This window comes from Diabrotica undecimpunctata, chromosome 3 (genome assembly GCF_040954645.1).
Source record: "Diabrotica undecimpunctata isolate CICGRU chromosome 3, icDiaUnde3, whole genome shotgun sequence".
In the NCBI taxonomy this organism is placed as follows: domain Eukaryota; kingdom Metazoa; phylum Arthropoda; class Insecta; order Coleoptera; family Chrysomelidae; genus Diabrotica; species Diabrotica undecimpunctata.
Genome location: NC_092805.1, coordinates 126,960,533 through 126,980,465, shown reverse-complemented (window position 1 = coordinate 126,980,465; position 19,933 = coordinate 126,960,533). Strand labels below are relative to the sequence as shown.

The following is a 19,933-nucleotide window of genomic DNA, read 5'->3' as shown; positions in this document are numbered from 1 at the left end:
TTGACCATCTGGCTTCCATAATAGGATTCTGGTCTCATCAGTGACAAAAACGTTTTTCCAGTTGTCGATATTCCACTAAATATGTGTTCTTGCAAATTCCAAACGACGAGCTTTATGATTTTGGAGAAGACGTGGAACTTTGGCGGGGCGTCTGGGCTTTGAGTTTGCTTCTTTTGATGTTCGTCTAACTGTTTGTGAACTCACATTAACTTGTGTAACATTTAATAGCTCATTTCTGAGGTGTATCGATGTCAATGAACGATTTTGTATAGAATTAAGAAACAAAAAACGGTCATCAATTGCGGTTGTGTTCCTTGAGCGTCCTTGACCAGGCCTTCGTACAAAATTTCCTGTTTCGCGGTACCTTTTTAGACTATTTGAAACTATAGATTCAGTTCTGCTAAGACGTCGTGCGATACCTTTTTGTACATATCTTTCCTCGTACAAAATTACAATATGTGCTACTTGGACTTCATCGCATCAAAACACTATTTAATTAAACTTAATAAACTAAACTAAAAATAACCGAATTAGTATGATTTTTCCTTTACGTGAAGAAGAATTTTTATGATGAATGACACTAACCGCTGAATAAACGTCAAAACAAACATCAAAATATTTCAGACCAGTTGAGTACATCAGCCTACTATATGAATATTATCAGTAATCTAAAATTATTTTGAAATAATAGTCACTACAAAAAAAAATTGGAAAATTACAAAATATTCGATATTTTTGTCCATGAGTGTAAATACTAAAAGTGTAGCTTCTCATTTAATTAATAAATATTTAACAACCAGTTCTTATAGTAAGTGTTCAAAATGTGCTCCATCTACTTCCTGACAGTAATGCATCCTATTTATAAACTCTGGCCGTACTCGTTCAAATGTGTCGGGGGAAATTGCCCTACATTCTTCAACAATTCGTTATTTCAAAATGTCAATATTGTCGGGTGCTGTAGCGTAAACTTTAAATTTCAAGTATCCCCACAAAAAAAATTCTAATGGTGTAAGGTCCGGTGACCGAGCTGGCCATTCTATCGTATCTCGTCGAATCCATCTACCACGATATTTCTTATGTAGGTCTACCATTTCTGAAATTATGTAAATTTTTTTGTCATCACTAATTGTTGGTCGACCAGATCGTTTGACATCTTCAACACTACCTGTTTGTTTAAACTTTCGAAGAGATTCCTCAAATAAGCTCTCGATGTAGGGCGATCGGGGTACCTCTCATTAAAAAGACGTTCCGCTGCATGGAAATTATTTCCACATTCGCCAATTATTAACACAGCTGCTACTTTGTCGGCTACAGTACGTACCATTCTGCCTTTGTAAAAATTTAAACGTCTCATTTAACAATAATTAAACTAAATATTAACTAAGAACAACTAACTAAAAACAACTTGACTCAACTTGAATTGACTAAACTAAGCAGAAACAGAAACTAAATATTCAGGTATAAACGCGTTTGCAAACTAAAAATAACCACTGAATTGACTAAACCACAGACTAAACTAAGCGGAAACAGACACTAAATATTGAGCTATAAACGCATTTGCAAACTAAAAACAACTAGAGAATTGACAAACGTCAACTTTTTTGACAAATAACCAAAGGCGGACGTTCGAATTTTTATTAATTAAATGCCAAACTAGAATTTTAGTATTTATTTCATTTATTCGTTAGAATAATCTTAAATCCAAATAAAATTAGTATGATTGAATAGGTATATTAAAATAATTGAAGACGAATGGACGGACAGAAAAATGGCGGTCAAAATGAGAGAACAGAGAGTAGGAACCTCGCTTATATATATATATATATATATATATATATATATATATATATATATATATATAGTTTAAAATAATTAAATTTACTATCAAATGATGTTTATTTATATTTTTATTAATCCTTGGTCTAAATTTGATAGGTTTGTCATAAGTAAACAACGTATGCTTTGTTTACACGTTAATATGTGGGGTTAGGAGCAAACAATAATTTATTGAATTTGTTTAAAATATAAAAAATATATATAATAAAATTACTTTATCAAATTTTAAATATTATTTAGATTTTAAAAATACAGAAAACATAGTATGATGCTCCGCGCTAGTCTACAGTACCGCCTACTGTTCCACTTTTTTTCGTAAACCACTGATATTCCGGAAACAAGAGTATGCCATTGTTATTGGTTACTTTGGACGTAAATAGTTATTCATAGGTTCCATCCATCGATATAATATACTAAGGATATAACATGTTTACATGAAGCTGATCACCGACGGAACTGAATTTGACAGGTAATTAATGTGAACCTTAGACAAGAAAAGAGATGGGACGCGTAATCGTATGGAATTAACTGAAGCCTAAACCGGCACCAGAAAGGTTGCCAGGTCATATTTTATTTCTTCAGTCGATTGAGAATAATGGATATATACCAATATATTTTTTTCAAAATTTATAATTAAACACTGACATAATGATCACTTTTTGAACATGATTTTATCATTACATGTTTTTGAGTAGGTCGATATAGTGTTTCAATAAATCTGGTCTGACAAAAACGCCTGCCTGGAAGATTTCACCGTTTCGTCGACCCACACTGAGATTTTGTATGTCTTGCATTTACTCGTGTTTTATCTAAATAATAAATTTTCCTGTTTTCTCCCAAAATTTTAAAATGGATTTAAAAAAATTTCGCCTCGATAAAATAATCTCTTTTCGTTCTAATAAAGCACTGTTTCTACCCCTACATACGGGTAGGGGTAGAACAGCTACAAGAACTTTATATTTAACGCTCTTTTCCGTACTACTAAGCGCAAGTAAATTTGACAGATTTTTTGAGACAGACTATAAGAAGTATAAACACGCAATACGTTGGATTAAACGAGCCGCTTGTGCAATCACGACGAAAGCTATTTATCGACTGAAATTACGACTTTAGACAGGATGCAGGCATGTGTGATTGGTTATAAGATTTATGATTCAACATGCGATTACGTTAGGGGATTCCCAACACATTATTTTATAAGGGACTAAGAGGTTTTACTTAATTTTCAGTTGATTTCATCAATCAAAAGTATCTTTGTTTGTGTTATATTTTTGAGTTCATATTTAGGATTTGGCGGTTTATTTCATTGTGAATAGTAGCGTGTTAATATTACTGTTTATTTTTAAAATGGAAAAATTTCTTTTACATAAAACTAACAAGATGAATCCAGTAAATACAACATATTTGCATTTTTGATATTCTATTTTACAACATTACAAGAGTATTGTATACTGTCAGGACTTGTTATTACAATCGGAAAATGGTCACTATCATTTAAATCAGAAAGGACATCAAAAGATAAGGTAGCTGATAACACTGGCGGAATATTATCCATTTTTAATTATTATCATCGATGAATTTTAAAAACTTAGTTCGGTCCTGTCACTTGGATACCAGAACGGATAAACGGTAGCAGTAAAAAGTTGTAGCTTTATAACCAAAAATTGATTCTTGTTTACGTGGATTTAACTTAAATGTTGTTATTTGGATTAAATAAACATTTGTACTCACAGATTTTACAACTCCGACGAGAAAAATCAATTAGATTTTTTCAATACGGTTTTTTATTCTATTTCCGTTAAAAAATTGGTTAAAAAAATAAGAAATAAAACAAGATAATTGTATCATTTATATTGGTTGTCTTACATAGAAGTAGGTATGAATGCGTATAGTGCATTTCAAAGACCTATACAAAACATCTCTATTTCATTTGTAACAATGTTTAACCCATTATGGAATGCAACAAATACATCATAAATATATTGTAACGTTATTATATTTTCTTTAAACCTTTTCTTGAACCTTTATTATTCTAGGCTGACACAAAAATTTGAATATCATCAACAATCGATAATTCGAACAAATAAAAAAGTCATCATGATTTTATCCAACTAATACACTAACATTTGAGCTGAAAGGAGCATTTGATGATAAGAAAAGAAAAGTCACAAGTCCGGAAAAAATGCACCGAGAAACGTTCAACATATTCTTCTTCTTCTTGTAGTTCCTTCTCCTATCGGAGGTTGGCTATCATCACAGCTATCCGTACCTTTCAACATATTCAACTATTGGCAATTTTAATGAAGAGTAGTACTCCACTAGAGACTTTTCTAATGAGTTGTTGCAGTTGACATGCACATGTATATCAATAAAAAATAAAGCAAACGCACGCTCAAAATATAGACAAGTTAGTTTAAGGAGTAATGCCTTAAAGCTCTTACTAAAAATTGTACAATATTTTTTTTTCAAAAAATAAAAAATGCTTTAATAAATTTTATTTCACACAAGACTTTTTCTGTCCTCTTTTTTCACTTGTTCTTCTCTCAGTTTAGCTGTCTGCATGGTTTATCGACCTATTTGCTTCTATTGATTTATCGACAATGGTGAACATGAAGAACGTTTTACAAGCCATCGATTTGATCTGGTTGCTCTGCCATTTTCAAAATGTATATCTTTGTTTCGAACAAAATCAACCTTTACTGGAAAATATCTTATGCAAAAAGAACATGAACATTTTATATTTTATGAAAATAAACCACATTAATTGTAATTAAAATTACATTTTTTTAGATTTCGATTACGAAACTTAAAAATATGTAATTAGTTACAATCATTGTGGTTTATTTTCATAAAATATAATACGTTCATATTCTTTTTACGTAAGAGATTTTCCGGTAAAGGTTGATTTGTCTTAAAATAAATATTTTGCAAATGGCAGAACAACCCGATCAATCGCTGGCTTGTACTAGATTGTTCATGTTCGCCATTTTACAGTGAATCAATGGAAACAAATATTAAATTCTTTTTCTAGTTTCTGTTTCTATTCTAATTATAAGACATATGTGTTTCTTTGTGGTTGCTAGGTGGATAGTACCTCTTTCAGAGGTACTATCTGTCATTTTACGCAAATGTAGGTCTTCTGAAATTATTGTTCCTGTTTCTTCATCCTCCCTTACACGCACTATGAGGGAATCCCTCCCCATATTTATTTATTATCAATGAAATTGGTTAATCTAATACGATAAGTTAGACCAAAAAGGAATGCGTTAAGCATCGTTCATGAGAGGGGATGACACGTTACAGAATATTTCAGGCGGTCAGTATGCTGTGATAAGTGAACGAAGTGACAGCCCTCTTCAATTGAGAGTAGTCCTCACTGCGTGTGCAATCATGTTTTTGTAATTTCACAGCAAATTTTATGTTTTTGTTTAATATTTGGGTAAGTTTAAGGTATATCATTAAAATATTATTATTGTTAATTTAAAAGACAATGCCATTTTTAATTTGCATTTTTTAGCAACATAGATCTGCGTAAAGAACGTCAATGAAAAAAACAATAAATCTTTTTAAATACTTTTATTAGGAATATCGTTAGGTATAAAAAAACGTGGAGTAAAAGGTTCCGCAAAAAGGAAGAAAATTTAGCAAAAGCAAATGTGAGTGTTGGTGTTTATATTTTCCAGATTACATTGTAGGAAACACTGTTACACGAGACGCAACGGACACAAATTTAGATGAAATAAAAGTTTTTTATGGACTACTTTATTTCGATAGGACCTGGAAAAGTGCTCATGTAAGTGTGGATGACTTATAGACTACGGATGGGCCAGTAATATTCAGAAATAAAATGAGGAAAAATCGATTTCGTCTTCTACTAAGGGCACTCCGATTTGATGATTTTACCGATAAGAGAAGAGCGTAGAAAAACGGACGCACTACACCACACGAGAAGTATTTGACTGTTTTGTGCAGAAATGTAAGACTAATTATGAAATAGGACAGTGTGCTACAGTTAATGAAATGCTCGAAGCATTTCGTGGGAAATGTGCATTTAGGCAATATATTCCCAGCAAGCCAGCTAAGTATGGCATTAAAATTTATTCACTGGCTGATGCAGAAAACTGGTCCACCTATAACTTGGAGGTGTATGTAAGTAAGCAGCCAAATGGCACATTTCACCAGCATAACAGTTCGGCAGCACTTGTGAAACGTTTGGTAGAGCCTATTGCTAATACAAGTCGTAATGTTACATGCGACAATTTCTTTGAAATTATTGACTATATAACAGGTAATGCTCAAAAGACTGAAGTGATGTCATTTTATGAACATAAGAACCCTCCCTGTATTATTACGAATGCAAAATAAGGGACCATTTGGGCATTCGAGATAAAGCAGAGCCTCTAGAAATGGAACAAGAAAGTAATAAATGTGTCTATTGTCCTAAAAAGAAGAACAGAAAAACTTGGACAAAAACCTGATAAGCCAAACTTTGCAAAACCTATTTGCAAGGAACACACAAAAACTTTGTGTAATTTCTGTTGGGAAAAAGAAGAGGGAGAATTTGAGTAGCTAAATTTATTATCTTTAGATATTGTGCATTAAAACTTTTCATTTGTGTATTCATTATCTTATTAATTTGTCAAATATTTGATTTATATTATTTTATCACTTTGTTTTGTTAAATTAATAAAGACATTTGGTTTATGTGACTTTCTATTATATGTAAGTCTAAACCAGTGCAATTTTATATATGCTGAAATTCATTCTTCCTCCAAATAAGTGCAAATGATATAGGTGAGGGAGACTCTAAGACGCGTGCAACTACGTTAAAATAGAAGACACGAGTAACGGTGGGTTATTAATAAGATATCCATTCTTCTCTGCAGCTTCCGCAGAGACTCCTTTTCTGTCTTCTACGGCTTCTTTCAAGTTGTTTACCAGTTTAGCTGTTTTGGATAGCACTTCTTTTTGTATTTGTCCTATGCGACGTTTTTTGTTCTCTTTTCTGTCCCGCCATTTTCAATATCTTTTAGTTTTATATCTTATGAAACATATATTGCGTAAAAAGTAGAGAATAAATATTATTAGCGTTGATTGGCATATTCATATCGATTTATAATAAAATATTTAAAAACTGGACGAGCCAAATACTTGTTTTAATACTAAAAAAACACTGAGAAAATGTGGGGACTACAGGACTATTTCTAACGATTGACTTGTAAAGCTGTTGATATATAATCGAATCTATATCAAATTAGATAAATACATTAGAAAAACGCCATTTGGCTTCAAGAATGATTTTGTTACGAGAGAATAATAAACTTTGTTCATTAAGAGTAATGCAGGAGATGTAAATTCTGACGTATGCTTGTACTTCATAGATTTTAAGAAGATATTTAACAAGATAAACAAGATACTCATTAATAAACTGTAATCATATAACATGATGGGAAAGACCTAAGAGTTATTACAAACATCTAATGGAAACAGGGTTGCATTCTATACCCCTTATTGGCCAACGGCTTTACGTGCCTTCCAAATGTCGTTGTTGGTAACGGGGATCGAACTCATGCATTCTGGTTTAGAATGCCAGTATCTTAGTCGCTGAGATACGACTGCACCAAGGCTATGTTGATTACAATTGATTGTATAAAAATAAACGGCAAAATATAATTAACGATATGTTGCTTATACATTGATATTGACTGATAACGAAGAAGCACTACAAAGATCTACGAAGAGAGTAGTGAGAATTTATGAACAATTCTGAATGAAACGAAGCACGAAGAAAAAGCTTATCAGCGAATAACATAAATAAGACATAAACGTAGCCGAATTAGAATGAGTAGCAAAAATAACGCACCTAAGATCCAATTTAAATGAAGCTTTAAGCAATGGAAGTAAAACACGGATCGATAAAGCAAAATCTATGTGCCATAAAATAAAAAAAGTGCTATGCTGTCGTAAAGTAGATATATATTTACGAACTCGAATACAGTGTTACCTGTTTCCTTCAGGTAACACCGAGTATCGTCCACGCCTAAACCTCTGTACGGTGTTGAGGGGTGGACGATGACAGAAACGTTAGAAAAATAAGAGAAATCATTTGAATTGTAGTTTTATCGCAAAAAATGATCAAAATATCATAGGTCCATTTACAATGTCCTTCAAAGAATGAAAAAAGAAAAAGAAATAACCAAACAACTAAAAAAGAAAAAAGTGATGAATTGATTTTCATAAAGGACATTATGAAAAATCACTAAAATAACTTTCTACAACTCATCGTGAAAAGTAAGAGCAAAGGTAGAAGGAACTGAGAATACAACGAAATTCCTACCCAAAGAAAACGAACTAATGTAGTATCCAACATACTAATTAATACAGAACCGTAAGAATATTAAACGACATATTGATCAGGAACTAAAAATGAAGTTATTTTGTGTTTTATTTCATTCTGTATTTTTAGGTAAAAAATATTCTATTATAGCGTAATAAATAAAATAAACAAATAATCCTTGTTTAATTTCATGTTATGTGCCTTTTTTATGAAAATTCTTATTATGGCTTTGATATGATTGGAAATATGTTACGATGATATTTACAGAACTTAAACTAACAAAACACAAGCATATATATCGAGATATGTCGGCCTGGAAGAAAATTAATTTTGACAGACGATTTCAAACAAAACAATAGTAAAAGCTGGAAGATTGCTTCAGTAAATAAAAATAATAAAAAAAAATACCAGAAAACTAAATAAAACGAAGAAAAACATTTATGCTGTTTGAACACTATTCAATGATATTCAAAGTTTTGTGGTAACCAGTACCTGAAACGAATACATCTTTTACTAGAATTTCCTACATTTCGTTTATTTGTGCAACTGTATATTGAAACATAAAATTATATTATTTAATAAAAAAATGAAAAGGGACCATTTATGTAATTTAAAAAATAAAACGATATAAAATCATGGAAAATCTAGTAGATCATAAAAAACTTAATTTGAAGCATATTTGGTTTGCAGGAGTATACGTGGCACTGGCCCAGATGCGCAGAACTGGGCGAACCTTTTCTGAAGCGTTTCCCGTAATTCTAGACGTTTCTCATATACTCGGCTATTGTTGTTATTGAATTCTCTAACTTCTTCTGGAGTTATATAACACTCTTCATCGTCATCATCGCTATGGCCCTAAAAGAGATTATAATTTTATTTTGAATTACTTATATGGGTGTTCAAGGGTGTATGGGTGTAAGTAGTCAAAAAGCGTAAATTTACAAAAACAAAATACTGAATCCAATTTTCTCCAAGCTCACTACCAAAAAAAATCCAGAAGCGATATAACGCATTATAAAACACCGACAGCTAAAACTTTAAAAATATGATTGATAGCTTTGCACAAATAGTGGACTTAGAAACATACTATACCAAATAAATGACAGTGTCGAGATTACAACAAACACAATAGATACCTACCGTCAACTTATAACGCATTTACGAGATGAAAAAATGTTCATCACACTTAACAAATAAAGGAAGAACGTGCATACAGAGTGGTAATCTATCACTCTGTACCGACAACAGATATAAAAGAACTAGAAAAAGCTGGCCATACACTTCGCAATATAACTAATGAGTTACCCGTATTGAGTAGACCCCATAGATATTGAACCCAAGAGTATTAACAAGGACATATTTAACTTTGTCCAAAACATTGTTTTTTATGTCACACCAAAATTGCCGTAGAGGCTGCAAAGAAAAGAAATTGTATCATCCAATGCATGCCATGTCAATCATTCGGCCACAATAAGACATACTGCAGTAAACGACATTACTGCGTTACATGAACAATGAAACGTTTGAACATTATCCATTCCTCCCATTCGCAAACCAGATGGCTAATGGGCCCGCCCCAACAAAGAAAAAACGGATATATTTGCTGCTTATCTTACAAGATTATTTCAAACCGAACCACTAGAAATGATGAAATGGTAGAAGAACTAGTTAATCTAGCATGACAAATGTCTCTTCTTATCAAAGTTTTACTACTACAGAAGTCAAGAAAGAAATTAGCAAACTTAACTTATGAAAGGCACTTAGGTTAGACCTAACCTCGGACCAATTACTAAAACAACTTTCTCGTAATAGTATTATTTTGCTAACAATTATATTTAACCACATTCTAAGCTTGTCATATTTTCCAAGAATACGGAAATTCGCTGAAATAATCATGATACCCAAGCCAGGAAAATAGCCCAATGAAATAACAACTTATCGACCCATCGAAAATGTTTGAAAGATTACTATAGAGCGTTTCACGTTAAGAAAATAACATTGCGGAGATAGGGCCATGTATTTCTTATGGTCGATAGAAGCGCAGCGATGCCACGATGAACACAAGCACGATTCAGGGTTGTATAATTTGTATTTTCGTTTTCACAGACATGAATTAAATTAATGTTTTTTAACGTAATTGACCAAAAGTGCCCATTCGAAACAAGAGATGAAAAGTAGGGAAAATGATTTTAATTAAATAAATAGTACCTGTTTACAAAAGATAATTTTATTTTATCTTATTTTAATTATAGTAACGACAGTTTATTTGTTTTTCGGTAAGAATATCATATACCATGAATCATAGAAATCAGTAGAAAATATTGCTTAGTTAAATCATGCACTTTGCCGGCTATTAAAGATTTAAAAGCAAATAAACGGACCGCTTGGAATGCATATATCTAATTACTATTTGCAACTTAAAATAATACGGTGTGCGTAAGTCAGCGATTTTATGTCGTTCTCTGAGATTACATAATGATAATAAGATTTTGTGCTTTGTGGTTCTTTAGTTGTTATTCTGACTTTACAGTTAAATATTAATTGAAAATGGAAATTCGAAAAATATATCGAGAATCTAGTAAACCGCATGCTTGAGAGTTTTGGCAACACTGATCTCCATAAGCCTAATGTTATTTTCTTAACGTGGAACGCTGTATAGTACAATTCATAACATTACTACCAAAAAATCAGTTTTCGGGAAAATCACTCCACTATCCAATAAGTCTGGCACAGGCCTACTCTACAAATTAAAAGAATACACTATCCAGTAACTATTTCCTCCTACTGAAATCCTACATATCAAATAGACACACCTCCGTTAAATTTAATAATCAAAAATCCTACTTTTGGCGATAAAAGTTTGGCCCAGCAAACTTTTATCGCTCAATTGGTGAAACATCACGATTTGTTTTCAAGTTAAAGTTTGAATTGGACAATCAACATTTGTTGACTCTCAAAGCTGCTGTGGTGTACGTGCATTTCAGTTGTTATAAAATTTTTTAGATATCTCTTGACGGAAACAATGAGCCTGAAGTGTACTGAAAATGTAATGATAAAATTTTTGAAGCTGTATAATAGATATTTATGATTCACAGTAGAATGGGAACAGATGAATTGTATGCCCCAATCGATTTTTTCTTAGAACTCACTGTCTCACCAAAAAACGACGTTTCTTAAGACTTTTATTCATATTATTAAAGGCTTGTCAGTTATTCAACAAAACTGCAACAAATTGTACACATTCGAGCACAACATCGTTCAACGTCATTCTTAGATTGACTAGTTAATTCCATTTTTAATTGAAATATTTTAGCGTTTAGACGGAGAGAAAGAGAAATCAACTGGAAGCACAGGAGATATTTGCGTGTGTCCACGGAGTGATAAAGGTTGGGCCATACTTAATTAGTGTAAACCGAGTTAAGTTTTTGGTGTACAGTAAAAGGTGAACCACGGCCGATATTTTCTTTATTTCAATTATACAAGTAATCTATTTACTAACTATGAATTATTAATCTTATAATTAATAGTACGCCAATCCACCTTTAATTTGTGCAGTGAAAATATCAGTAATTGTTGGTATTATTTCAAGAGTTTCCATGTGCACTTTTATTAATCACTCACCTCTAACATTTCTTGTAAACTGAGCTGATGTCCATTCCCTCCATAGGAAAGTCTACAATGTGATATATACTCGTTATCATGTTGGCAACAAGAATCTGAACACGCCAATTCGGAACCTTCTGGCGAACTGGAGAGACTGGAGGTAAGTGAACCGGTTTCGCAGCAACCATTATTATTTTCTGATGAATAACCACAGTCATGGGAATGGTCGCTGCTGGAACCACTTTCTTTTTTGATGCTACTGTTAAAATCACCAATGTATGTTAGGGGTCTGAGCAAACTAAAAATAAATTGGAAACATTATCAACACATTATAATATATTTGAAAAGAAAGTAATACAATTATTTAGGTATGGATTATTATTTCATTTTAGTTATAAACTGTCCTAGTAGTCATATATATTGTTCTTAAGATATCACACTTTAGCAATTTTAAACAGTTAAAGTTAATATGTTTATATGGGATTAAGCCACAATTGATTGTATTGCACACTTTGCTACATTTTATAATTCGTATTTGACGTTTCAATTTATACTACGGAAACTGTTTTCAAAAAAAGATTAGTTTAAAATAGTGAGCTTATTGTGAGCAAATAGTTGTTTCCCAAGTTGACTGGTTTACTTGACGGGTGATGATCTTGTAGGCAAATAAACATGCTTTTAGTTGAGAATTCTGAGCGTGGTTTTTGGATCCTCATGATGATATCAAATTCTGATTGTTGTGATGTGTTTTTGACTTTCTATTAATCCGCCAATGTTCGTATATTCTTGTTGGTTTGTCTTGTGCGGTTTCTCCCACTTAAAAATTTTGCATTTATACGGTATTTTATAGATGCAGTTCTTTGATCTCTTTTGTGTGTTGCTAAGTTTGGTTTTGGACAGGATAGATCCCAGTGTATTGGTTGTTTTAAGTGGTGTATTTATTTCCTATCCTTTTTAATTTTTCTGATAAGTCCTTTATATATGCTAGTGGTTGTCATTTTCAAATCCCTTCTTGTGAGCGTTTCTAGATTGCTTAGTGTTTCCTTTCTTGAATTAAGAATGTGCTTGCCATTGTTGGCTGTATAAAAAAATAAATAAATATTTGTATAAAAAAACTTTCTTGAATCTTGTGAAATTCCCTTCATCGAAAATGCATAAGATACCAACGTAGACAGACTATATAAACTTCTCCCTATTATTGATTCTACACGACAGAATTTCAAAAACTGTATAATTCCCGGTCAAGATTTGGTCATAGATAAATACATGATACCTTGGAGAGGCCGTTTAGTGTTTCGACAGTATATAAAAAAATCAGGCGCATAAGAATGGTGTGAAGATGTTTAAATTGAGTAGTACTGACGGATATGTAATTAACTTTAATTTATACCGGTAAAGGTGATAGTGTGACAGGAAAATCTCATTCTGAACATATCGTAAACTTGTTGATGCAAAGATATTCTGAAAACGGACACAATCCTTTCCGTGATAACTGTTATAATTCAAAAGAACTGGCAAGTATACTTGAAAAGAATAAATCAATAATTTATGATAAATTAAGAAAAAAACAGAAAAGGTTTGCTTAGTGTTCTATCATCCAAACTCAAGCGAGGAAAAGTAATTCGACGACAACTGGGATCTATTAAAGTGATAAAATGAGTTGACAAAAGACCAATTTTAATGTTTAAATCATTTGAACATCACAATTGTATCTTGGTCGACTCAGGTAAGAAGAAAAATGATACACCGGTGCTGAAACCACAAGCTATTCTTGATTATAACTTAGTGAAAAAGGGTGTTAATTTTAGTGATCAAATGGCTTGAGCACCTATCAAAGCCCAATAAGCAAAACTTTTAAGTGGTACCGGAAAGTGGCAGTGGAAATAATATTTAATACCGCAGTAGTCAATGCTTGGTTGTTTAATAATAGTAGTAAAGTTACCTATCCTTCACTTCAGACTGGAGCTCGCAAAGTCATTGACAAATAGAGAAAATTTGGAGCCGTCACGACCACTCACACCCAAAATATACCATACACTCAGGAAAAGCGATGTACATAATAAAAAGAGAAGAAAGTGTACAGGATGTTACAGGATTTTAAAAAGAACCATGGCTAGTAAAGAGGCAGATAAAGTAAAAAAAATTAAAACATACTGTGAAGAATGTGATGACCAAGATGCATTTTGTCTAGTGTGCTTTAATGAAACCCGTTAAAAAATTTTTACAAAACTATTTTTGTGTTTGCTGAATAATTAAAATATTTGTTCAGTATTTTTTTATTATGGCTTCAGTTTATGGCAGGAAAGTTGTATCTCACTCCTGCTTTTGTATCACCATAAGGAGGTTTGGGTCTTGGCAAGAATTAACCCACATCTGCTCCCTAAGTGCTCTGCAGAGGGCTTCGACCAGCCCAATCAAAGTTTCCTCTGCGTTTCTGTCCCAATTTGGTGGGCTAGGTAATTTCTTACAATAAAAAACAGTTTAGTAGTAGAAAGGTTCAAGCAAAAAAGTCTAAGGACGAGTGTGGAGCATAGCCCCCTGAAGAAGGTTCCTAGGGTATAGGAGACCCTATGTGGGAGCACGACTAGACTATATTTGCTTGGAAAATGCACCCTTTTTATACATTTTTCTTTCTTATCGATATGTGCATTTTCAAGTCAATTGGCCAATCATAAATCGGGCGGAAGTTAAAAGGCGGGGGTTGGTCCACAGACTAAGGCACGCGATGACATTTGTAATGTATATGTCCAGTATTATATTATATAATAATTTGACCACAAGTCAAATATCTTTTATTTTCTAAACACAGGCACCCTTTACGAGACACTTATGGGTCGTAACACACTGTGGCGAAGATTCATGACGGGGCATATATGACTCGTAACCCAGTCAACGTACGTTTATAAATATCTCTGAACGCGGCAAAGGTGTTAGTCAGCATTAAGTTTGGTTTGATTGCAATTGCAAATCATTTGAAAACTAATAAGATCACATAACAAAATAATTATTTCTAAGAGACTGAATACGGTATTTAACGGTTTTATCACACACGTTTGCAGTTTTCCAGTAGTTTATATTATAAATCATCATATCGACTAATAGTTTCAATTGAACTGAAAGTAAATTTACCGTAAACTTCAAGCTACCTCTTAGACGAAACTACTATTTTCAAATGACAATGCAAATAACGAACTTAAAACTAAATCTAACCTAAAAAAATTTTAAAAATAGTTAGCAATAACTGTTCCGTTAATATTTTAGCCAAAAAAACGCATGAGGAATAAAATATATAATTACCTATCATCACATTTACAGGTGGTACCACACGTTGACTTTTTAACTTCTTTGACATCATTTTCACATTTGCAATCATCTATCCATAATTCATTGCTGCTACACCTTAATTTCTCTTTTTTATCGCTCACCATTCCTATGCCTCCACCACCACCTAAAAACGATATATAAAACAAAGATTATTATAGAAATTTAAATAATTGTCAGTGTAATTGAGCAGGGGAAAAATAAAGTAAAACAGTTAAAAGTGAAATAAACCATGAACAGGAGTGGCACATCTGTTGCTCTTGGTCAGTCTTAAGTTGATTTCAGTTCCCTTGGTGTTTATTCATGTTTTGCTCGAGATTTCCATGTACTTGGATTTATTTTTTTCTAGAACTGTATTAAATAGCAAGGTAGACAACGGGTCTCCTTGGCGAACACCTTTTTTCACTTCGAATTCTTCTAAGACTGTACCATTGCCTTTCACAATACAAATCTTACTATTTTTCTGGCACCTGGAATTCTTTTAGCGTTTCGATTAATTTTTTTCTGTCTATTGTATCGTAGATGGCCTTGTAATCAATGAAAAGTACTTGTGCTTAATTGTTGTATTCATAGCAATTATTGATCAGGATTTGTTTTAACTTAAACATTTCATTGATTCTTGATCTTCCCTTGAGAAATACTCCCTGGTATTCTGCCAGATTCTTGTTCACAGATATTTCTAGTCGTTTTTTGATTAGTATGGCGAGCACATTGTATATTACCTCTATAAATAAAGACTGATATGCTTTTGTACACACTTATAACAAATCAAAGAATGGAAAAGAAAAGTATTTTTGAAGTGTGTAAACATTTATTTCCTAGCGGAGCGCTTTCGGCTTAGAAAGCCATCTTCAAAGCTATGGTCAAGTTTGTAAAAGTATCACTACTAGTAGAGATCTCATTTGGTAGAAAATACAGAAATTTTCATTTGCGGTGGTTCTATGTTAAAATATTCCATATATTTTCCTCCCGGATTTCTTTCAATTCTCATATCATCATGAACATATTCATAACGTCGTCCTCGTCCTCTTAATCTTCTCCCCTTGGTTTTTTTTTGCTTGGGGTTCTGGCAGTTTTTTTACTCTGCGGGAAAGGTGAAGTTGACCCTGTATTTTTCTCTTCTTGGCTTCTGACGCATAATCATCACTGTCCGTGTGCATCATATTTGTTTCTAAGGACCGCGAAAGGAATTAGGATGGCTTCAACCGCTTAAAAATCCAGTTTCCTATAAGTCCTCAGTTAGCAGAATTATTATTAACTTTGACAACGTCGCAAATCTAACGGACGGAGTTCCACCAATATGACTGTTTCGAATTGTAAATAACGTAACTTACTCTTATCAATTTAAACACTATGTGGATACTATAACATTTCTAAACGGAAAGATCTAAAAAGGTATGGTATATGGAGTAACAACTTATCAGCAAATAGATAACTAAACAAAAATTTTTATAAAGGTACAGAAAAATGAACGGATGAAAAAACGAACCGAAAAATAAAGATAAATTTGAGAAAAAAATTACATATAACTTACCTCCATTATTGAGCTTAGAAAAATCTTCATATTCGAAATTTCTTGGAACTTTGGTATCACCACAGCCCCCCGGTTGCAACTGCTCGCAGCTGTAACATCCTAAAGAATCTTCATGTTCGCTCATTTTGTCTTTGGAACAAGAACACTCTTTGTCTGTATCTTCTTTGTCATCATCGTCCTGATCAAAATCATTACAATTTTCTTTGCCTTCTTTATCTACTACCTTACCTATATAAGAAAAAAATCTAATAACAAATAAACTATACCAAAAAAATAATGTTTATTGGATTATAGATATATATATATATATATATATATATATATATATATATATATATATATATATATATATATATATATATATATATATAGATATATATATATATATATATATATATATATATAGATATATATATATATATATATATATATATATATATATATATATATATATATATACAGTGTGCCCAATTAAGTTGGCATCATATGGGACACTTTATGGGAAACTTTTTTATTATTAATTTTACGAAAAATTGCTTGTGAAAAAAGTTGTTTATGGTCTTAAACCTTTATATTTCACAATATCAAAAATTGTTTTTATATAAAGTTGTTTGAAATTAAAAACTATGTTTTAATATGCAATAACATCCTTCTAACTGAAAATTTTTTTTTTTTGCAAATTTTTCTCACATTACTGATACCAATAATTTTTATCTATTACTTTCTTTCTTTCTTCCTCCCCTTTCTTTTACCCTATCAGGGTGTCGGAATTGGGCTAGCTTTTTAATTTGCAATTACCCATCTCTTCCATTCTTTTCTATTTCCTGTCATTATTTTTAATTCCTCAAGTGATTTTTGTTTAACGTTCTAACTAATATAGTACTCACTTGCTGTATCCATTTTTTCTCGGTCTGCCTCTTTTTCTTTTTACGATGTTCTTTGCTTCATGGACTTATCATTTATATTCCTAATCCTATCCTTATCACTACTTTTTTCTTTCTATAAAGAATTTTTTTTTCTCTATCCATTGCATGGCCTCTCCTTCGTTTCTTTTATGCGGCTATAGTAGATTTTGAACTCGCTATTTCCACTACTTTTCTTGTTTCTGGCACCATCTCCATTCATTGCCGTCTACCGTGATTTTATTGTACCACATTTTAACCATTTTCCCCTCATCTTTCTTGCTTTATCTCTTAAAGCTTTCATTTTCTTTCTCTCTCCTTTTGTGAGATCCTCTGTAATCCATATTTTCTCGGGTTTCACGTTCGTAAGTTTATATTTGTTTCTTAAGACTGTTGTTTTTTCTTCTTCACTTTCTAGTTCAATTAAGTATGATTTTGTGCCTATTTTTTGTGATCTTTTATTACTAGTTTTCATTCCTAGATGATTTCCTAATATAGTAGTCATTCCCTCTTTCAATGTTTTTGTGTCTTCGGAGTCTATTATTAATCCACTAATGATTATATTCTTTTTTCTGTTTTCTTTATCTAAACTTTCCAATGATCGTTTTAGATCATTTAATTCTTCTGTTATCTTATTGTTATCGGTTTTTGTTAGTTCGTTTTCTCGCTTCAGTTTTTGTTTCTCTTTTGTCCATTCCTCCTTCATTCTTCCTATTTCTAGTTTTGTGTTTTTTATTTCTTCATTATTTTGTTTTATCTCTTCATTAACTTCCTTTATATCTTTTCTGATCTCCATATTTTCTTCCCTCATTTCTGTTTTCAACTCTTTTATTTCTGTTTTAATCTCCTTATTCATTTCTGCTAGTAATTTCTTTATTTCTTCCATTTCTTGATTTTTTATGCTTCTTTTGAAGGCTTCCTCATCGTCGGATGAGTTATCGTGTTCTGGTTTATTTATTTTGCTGTTCATTCGATTTAGTTACATGGATTATATTACATTTACTTTTACTTATATTTCATAGTACTTTCTCCTATGTTTATCTCTATGTCCAGTGTTATACATTTCCACGGTATTATCTACAGTTATTCTCATTTAGTCTAAGTCTCAGCGTTAAAAGTTTTGCCCAAGTTAACCATTTGGAGGCTAGCTTTACTCAGAAGACCTTTCTCTCTTCTGCTTTATCACTAACGCGTCCGTCTCATTTCATTTAGTTTTCTACCGGTTATATTTAGTCCCTCTAATGCGATTACATTTAATAGAATATTCTTGATTTTATCTTAATATAACGTTTGCTCGTGTTTAATTTCTGAAAACCCGGGACACATAAATCCTTTATAATAGTGAAAGTTTTATGTTATATATTGAAATATAATTTTATGAATGCAAGAATGCAACAAAAGAAAAAAATGAAGCCTACAGAAAGATTCTTATCCGACGAACTAGAACAACTGTAGAGAATTACCAGACAAAGAGAAGAGAAGAAAAGAGGACACACAAAAGAAAAAAACGAAACCATTTAAATCAGGAACTTAAATATATAGAAAACCTCAACAGAGAGAAACAATTCAGAATATTCTACAAGAAAGTTAACATCAACAGAAAATAATTCAAGGCAACCACAAGACAATGCAGAAGTCAGAATGGCGACCTATTAACAACAAGGAAAGATGTATTGAATAGATGGGTGAAATACTTTAACCAGGTACTTAATATAGAGGAAGAAGACGAAAACCGGGAAGACGAAAGAGATGAGGTAAGGGGAACAGACGAGGGAGAGAGGAACCATCAACGATTCTTGAAGTTAAAGATGCAGTTAAAAAACTAGCCAGAAACAAATCACCCGGAATGGATAATCTCCCAACCGAACTAAATAAAGAAGGTGGCCATGATATCATCATGGCATTACAGCAGCTTACAAAAGAAATATGGAGACCGAAATCCCTCCCCAGTGATTGGAATATTGGAGTACTTTGCACCATACACAAAGAGATCTTTGAATGCTTTAACCATAGAGGAATTACGCTTCTAAATGCAACGTATAAAATATTTTCCACAGTACTATGTCACTGTATGGCACCATATGCAGAACGGATAGTAGAAAAATACCAGGCTGGTTTTAGAGGTGGTAAATCGACAATTCATCAGATTGCAACCCTGAAACAAATTTTGGAAAAAACAGTGGAATATGGCATTGATACTCATCACATATTTATAGACTACAAAGAAGCCTACGACTCTGTGAATAAAAGAGAAATGCTCAAAGCAATTAAAGAGCTAGGAATACCAAATCAGTTGGTAAATTTAACAAAACGTAACTCTTGAAAAAATTGAATTTATACTGCGAATTCAGGGGGAACTGTCTGAACCTTTTAAAACAAATAACGGGCTGCGCCAGGGGA

At 32.2% G+C, this 19,933-nt stretch overlaps 1 protein-coding gene across 1 annotated transcript in view; it reads right to left on the bottom strand.

Annotated features, from left to right (window-relative positions):
* Positions 1 to 3,672: 3,672 nt before the first annotated feature.
* LOC140437385 (gametogenetin-binding protein 2-like) overlaps positions 3,673 to 19,933 on the bottom strand; it is a 39,191-nt gene continuing 22,930 nt past the window's right edge. The window contains exons 7-10 of the mRNA XM_072526890.1: positions 16,632 to 16,859; positions 15,074 to 15,224; positions 11,795 to 12,074; positions 3,673 to 9,028 (exon numbers count right to left, since the gene is read on the bottom strand). Of these exons, the coding sequence (XP_072382991.1) occupies positions 8,837 to 9,028; positions 11,795 to 12,074; positions 15,074 to 15,224; positions 16,632 to 16,859 (851 nt within the window). The 3' untranslated portion in view covers positions 3,673 to 8,836. The remainder of the gene's footprint in view (positions 9,029 to 11,794; positions 12,075 to 15,073; positions 15,225 to 16,631; positions 16,860 to 19,933) is intronic.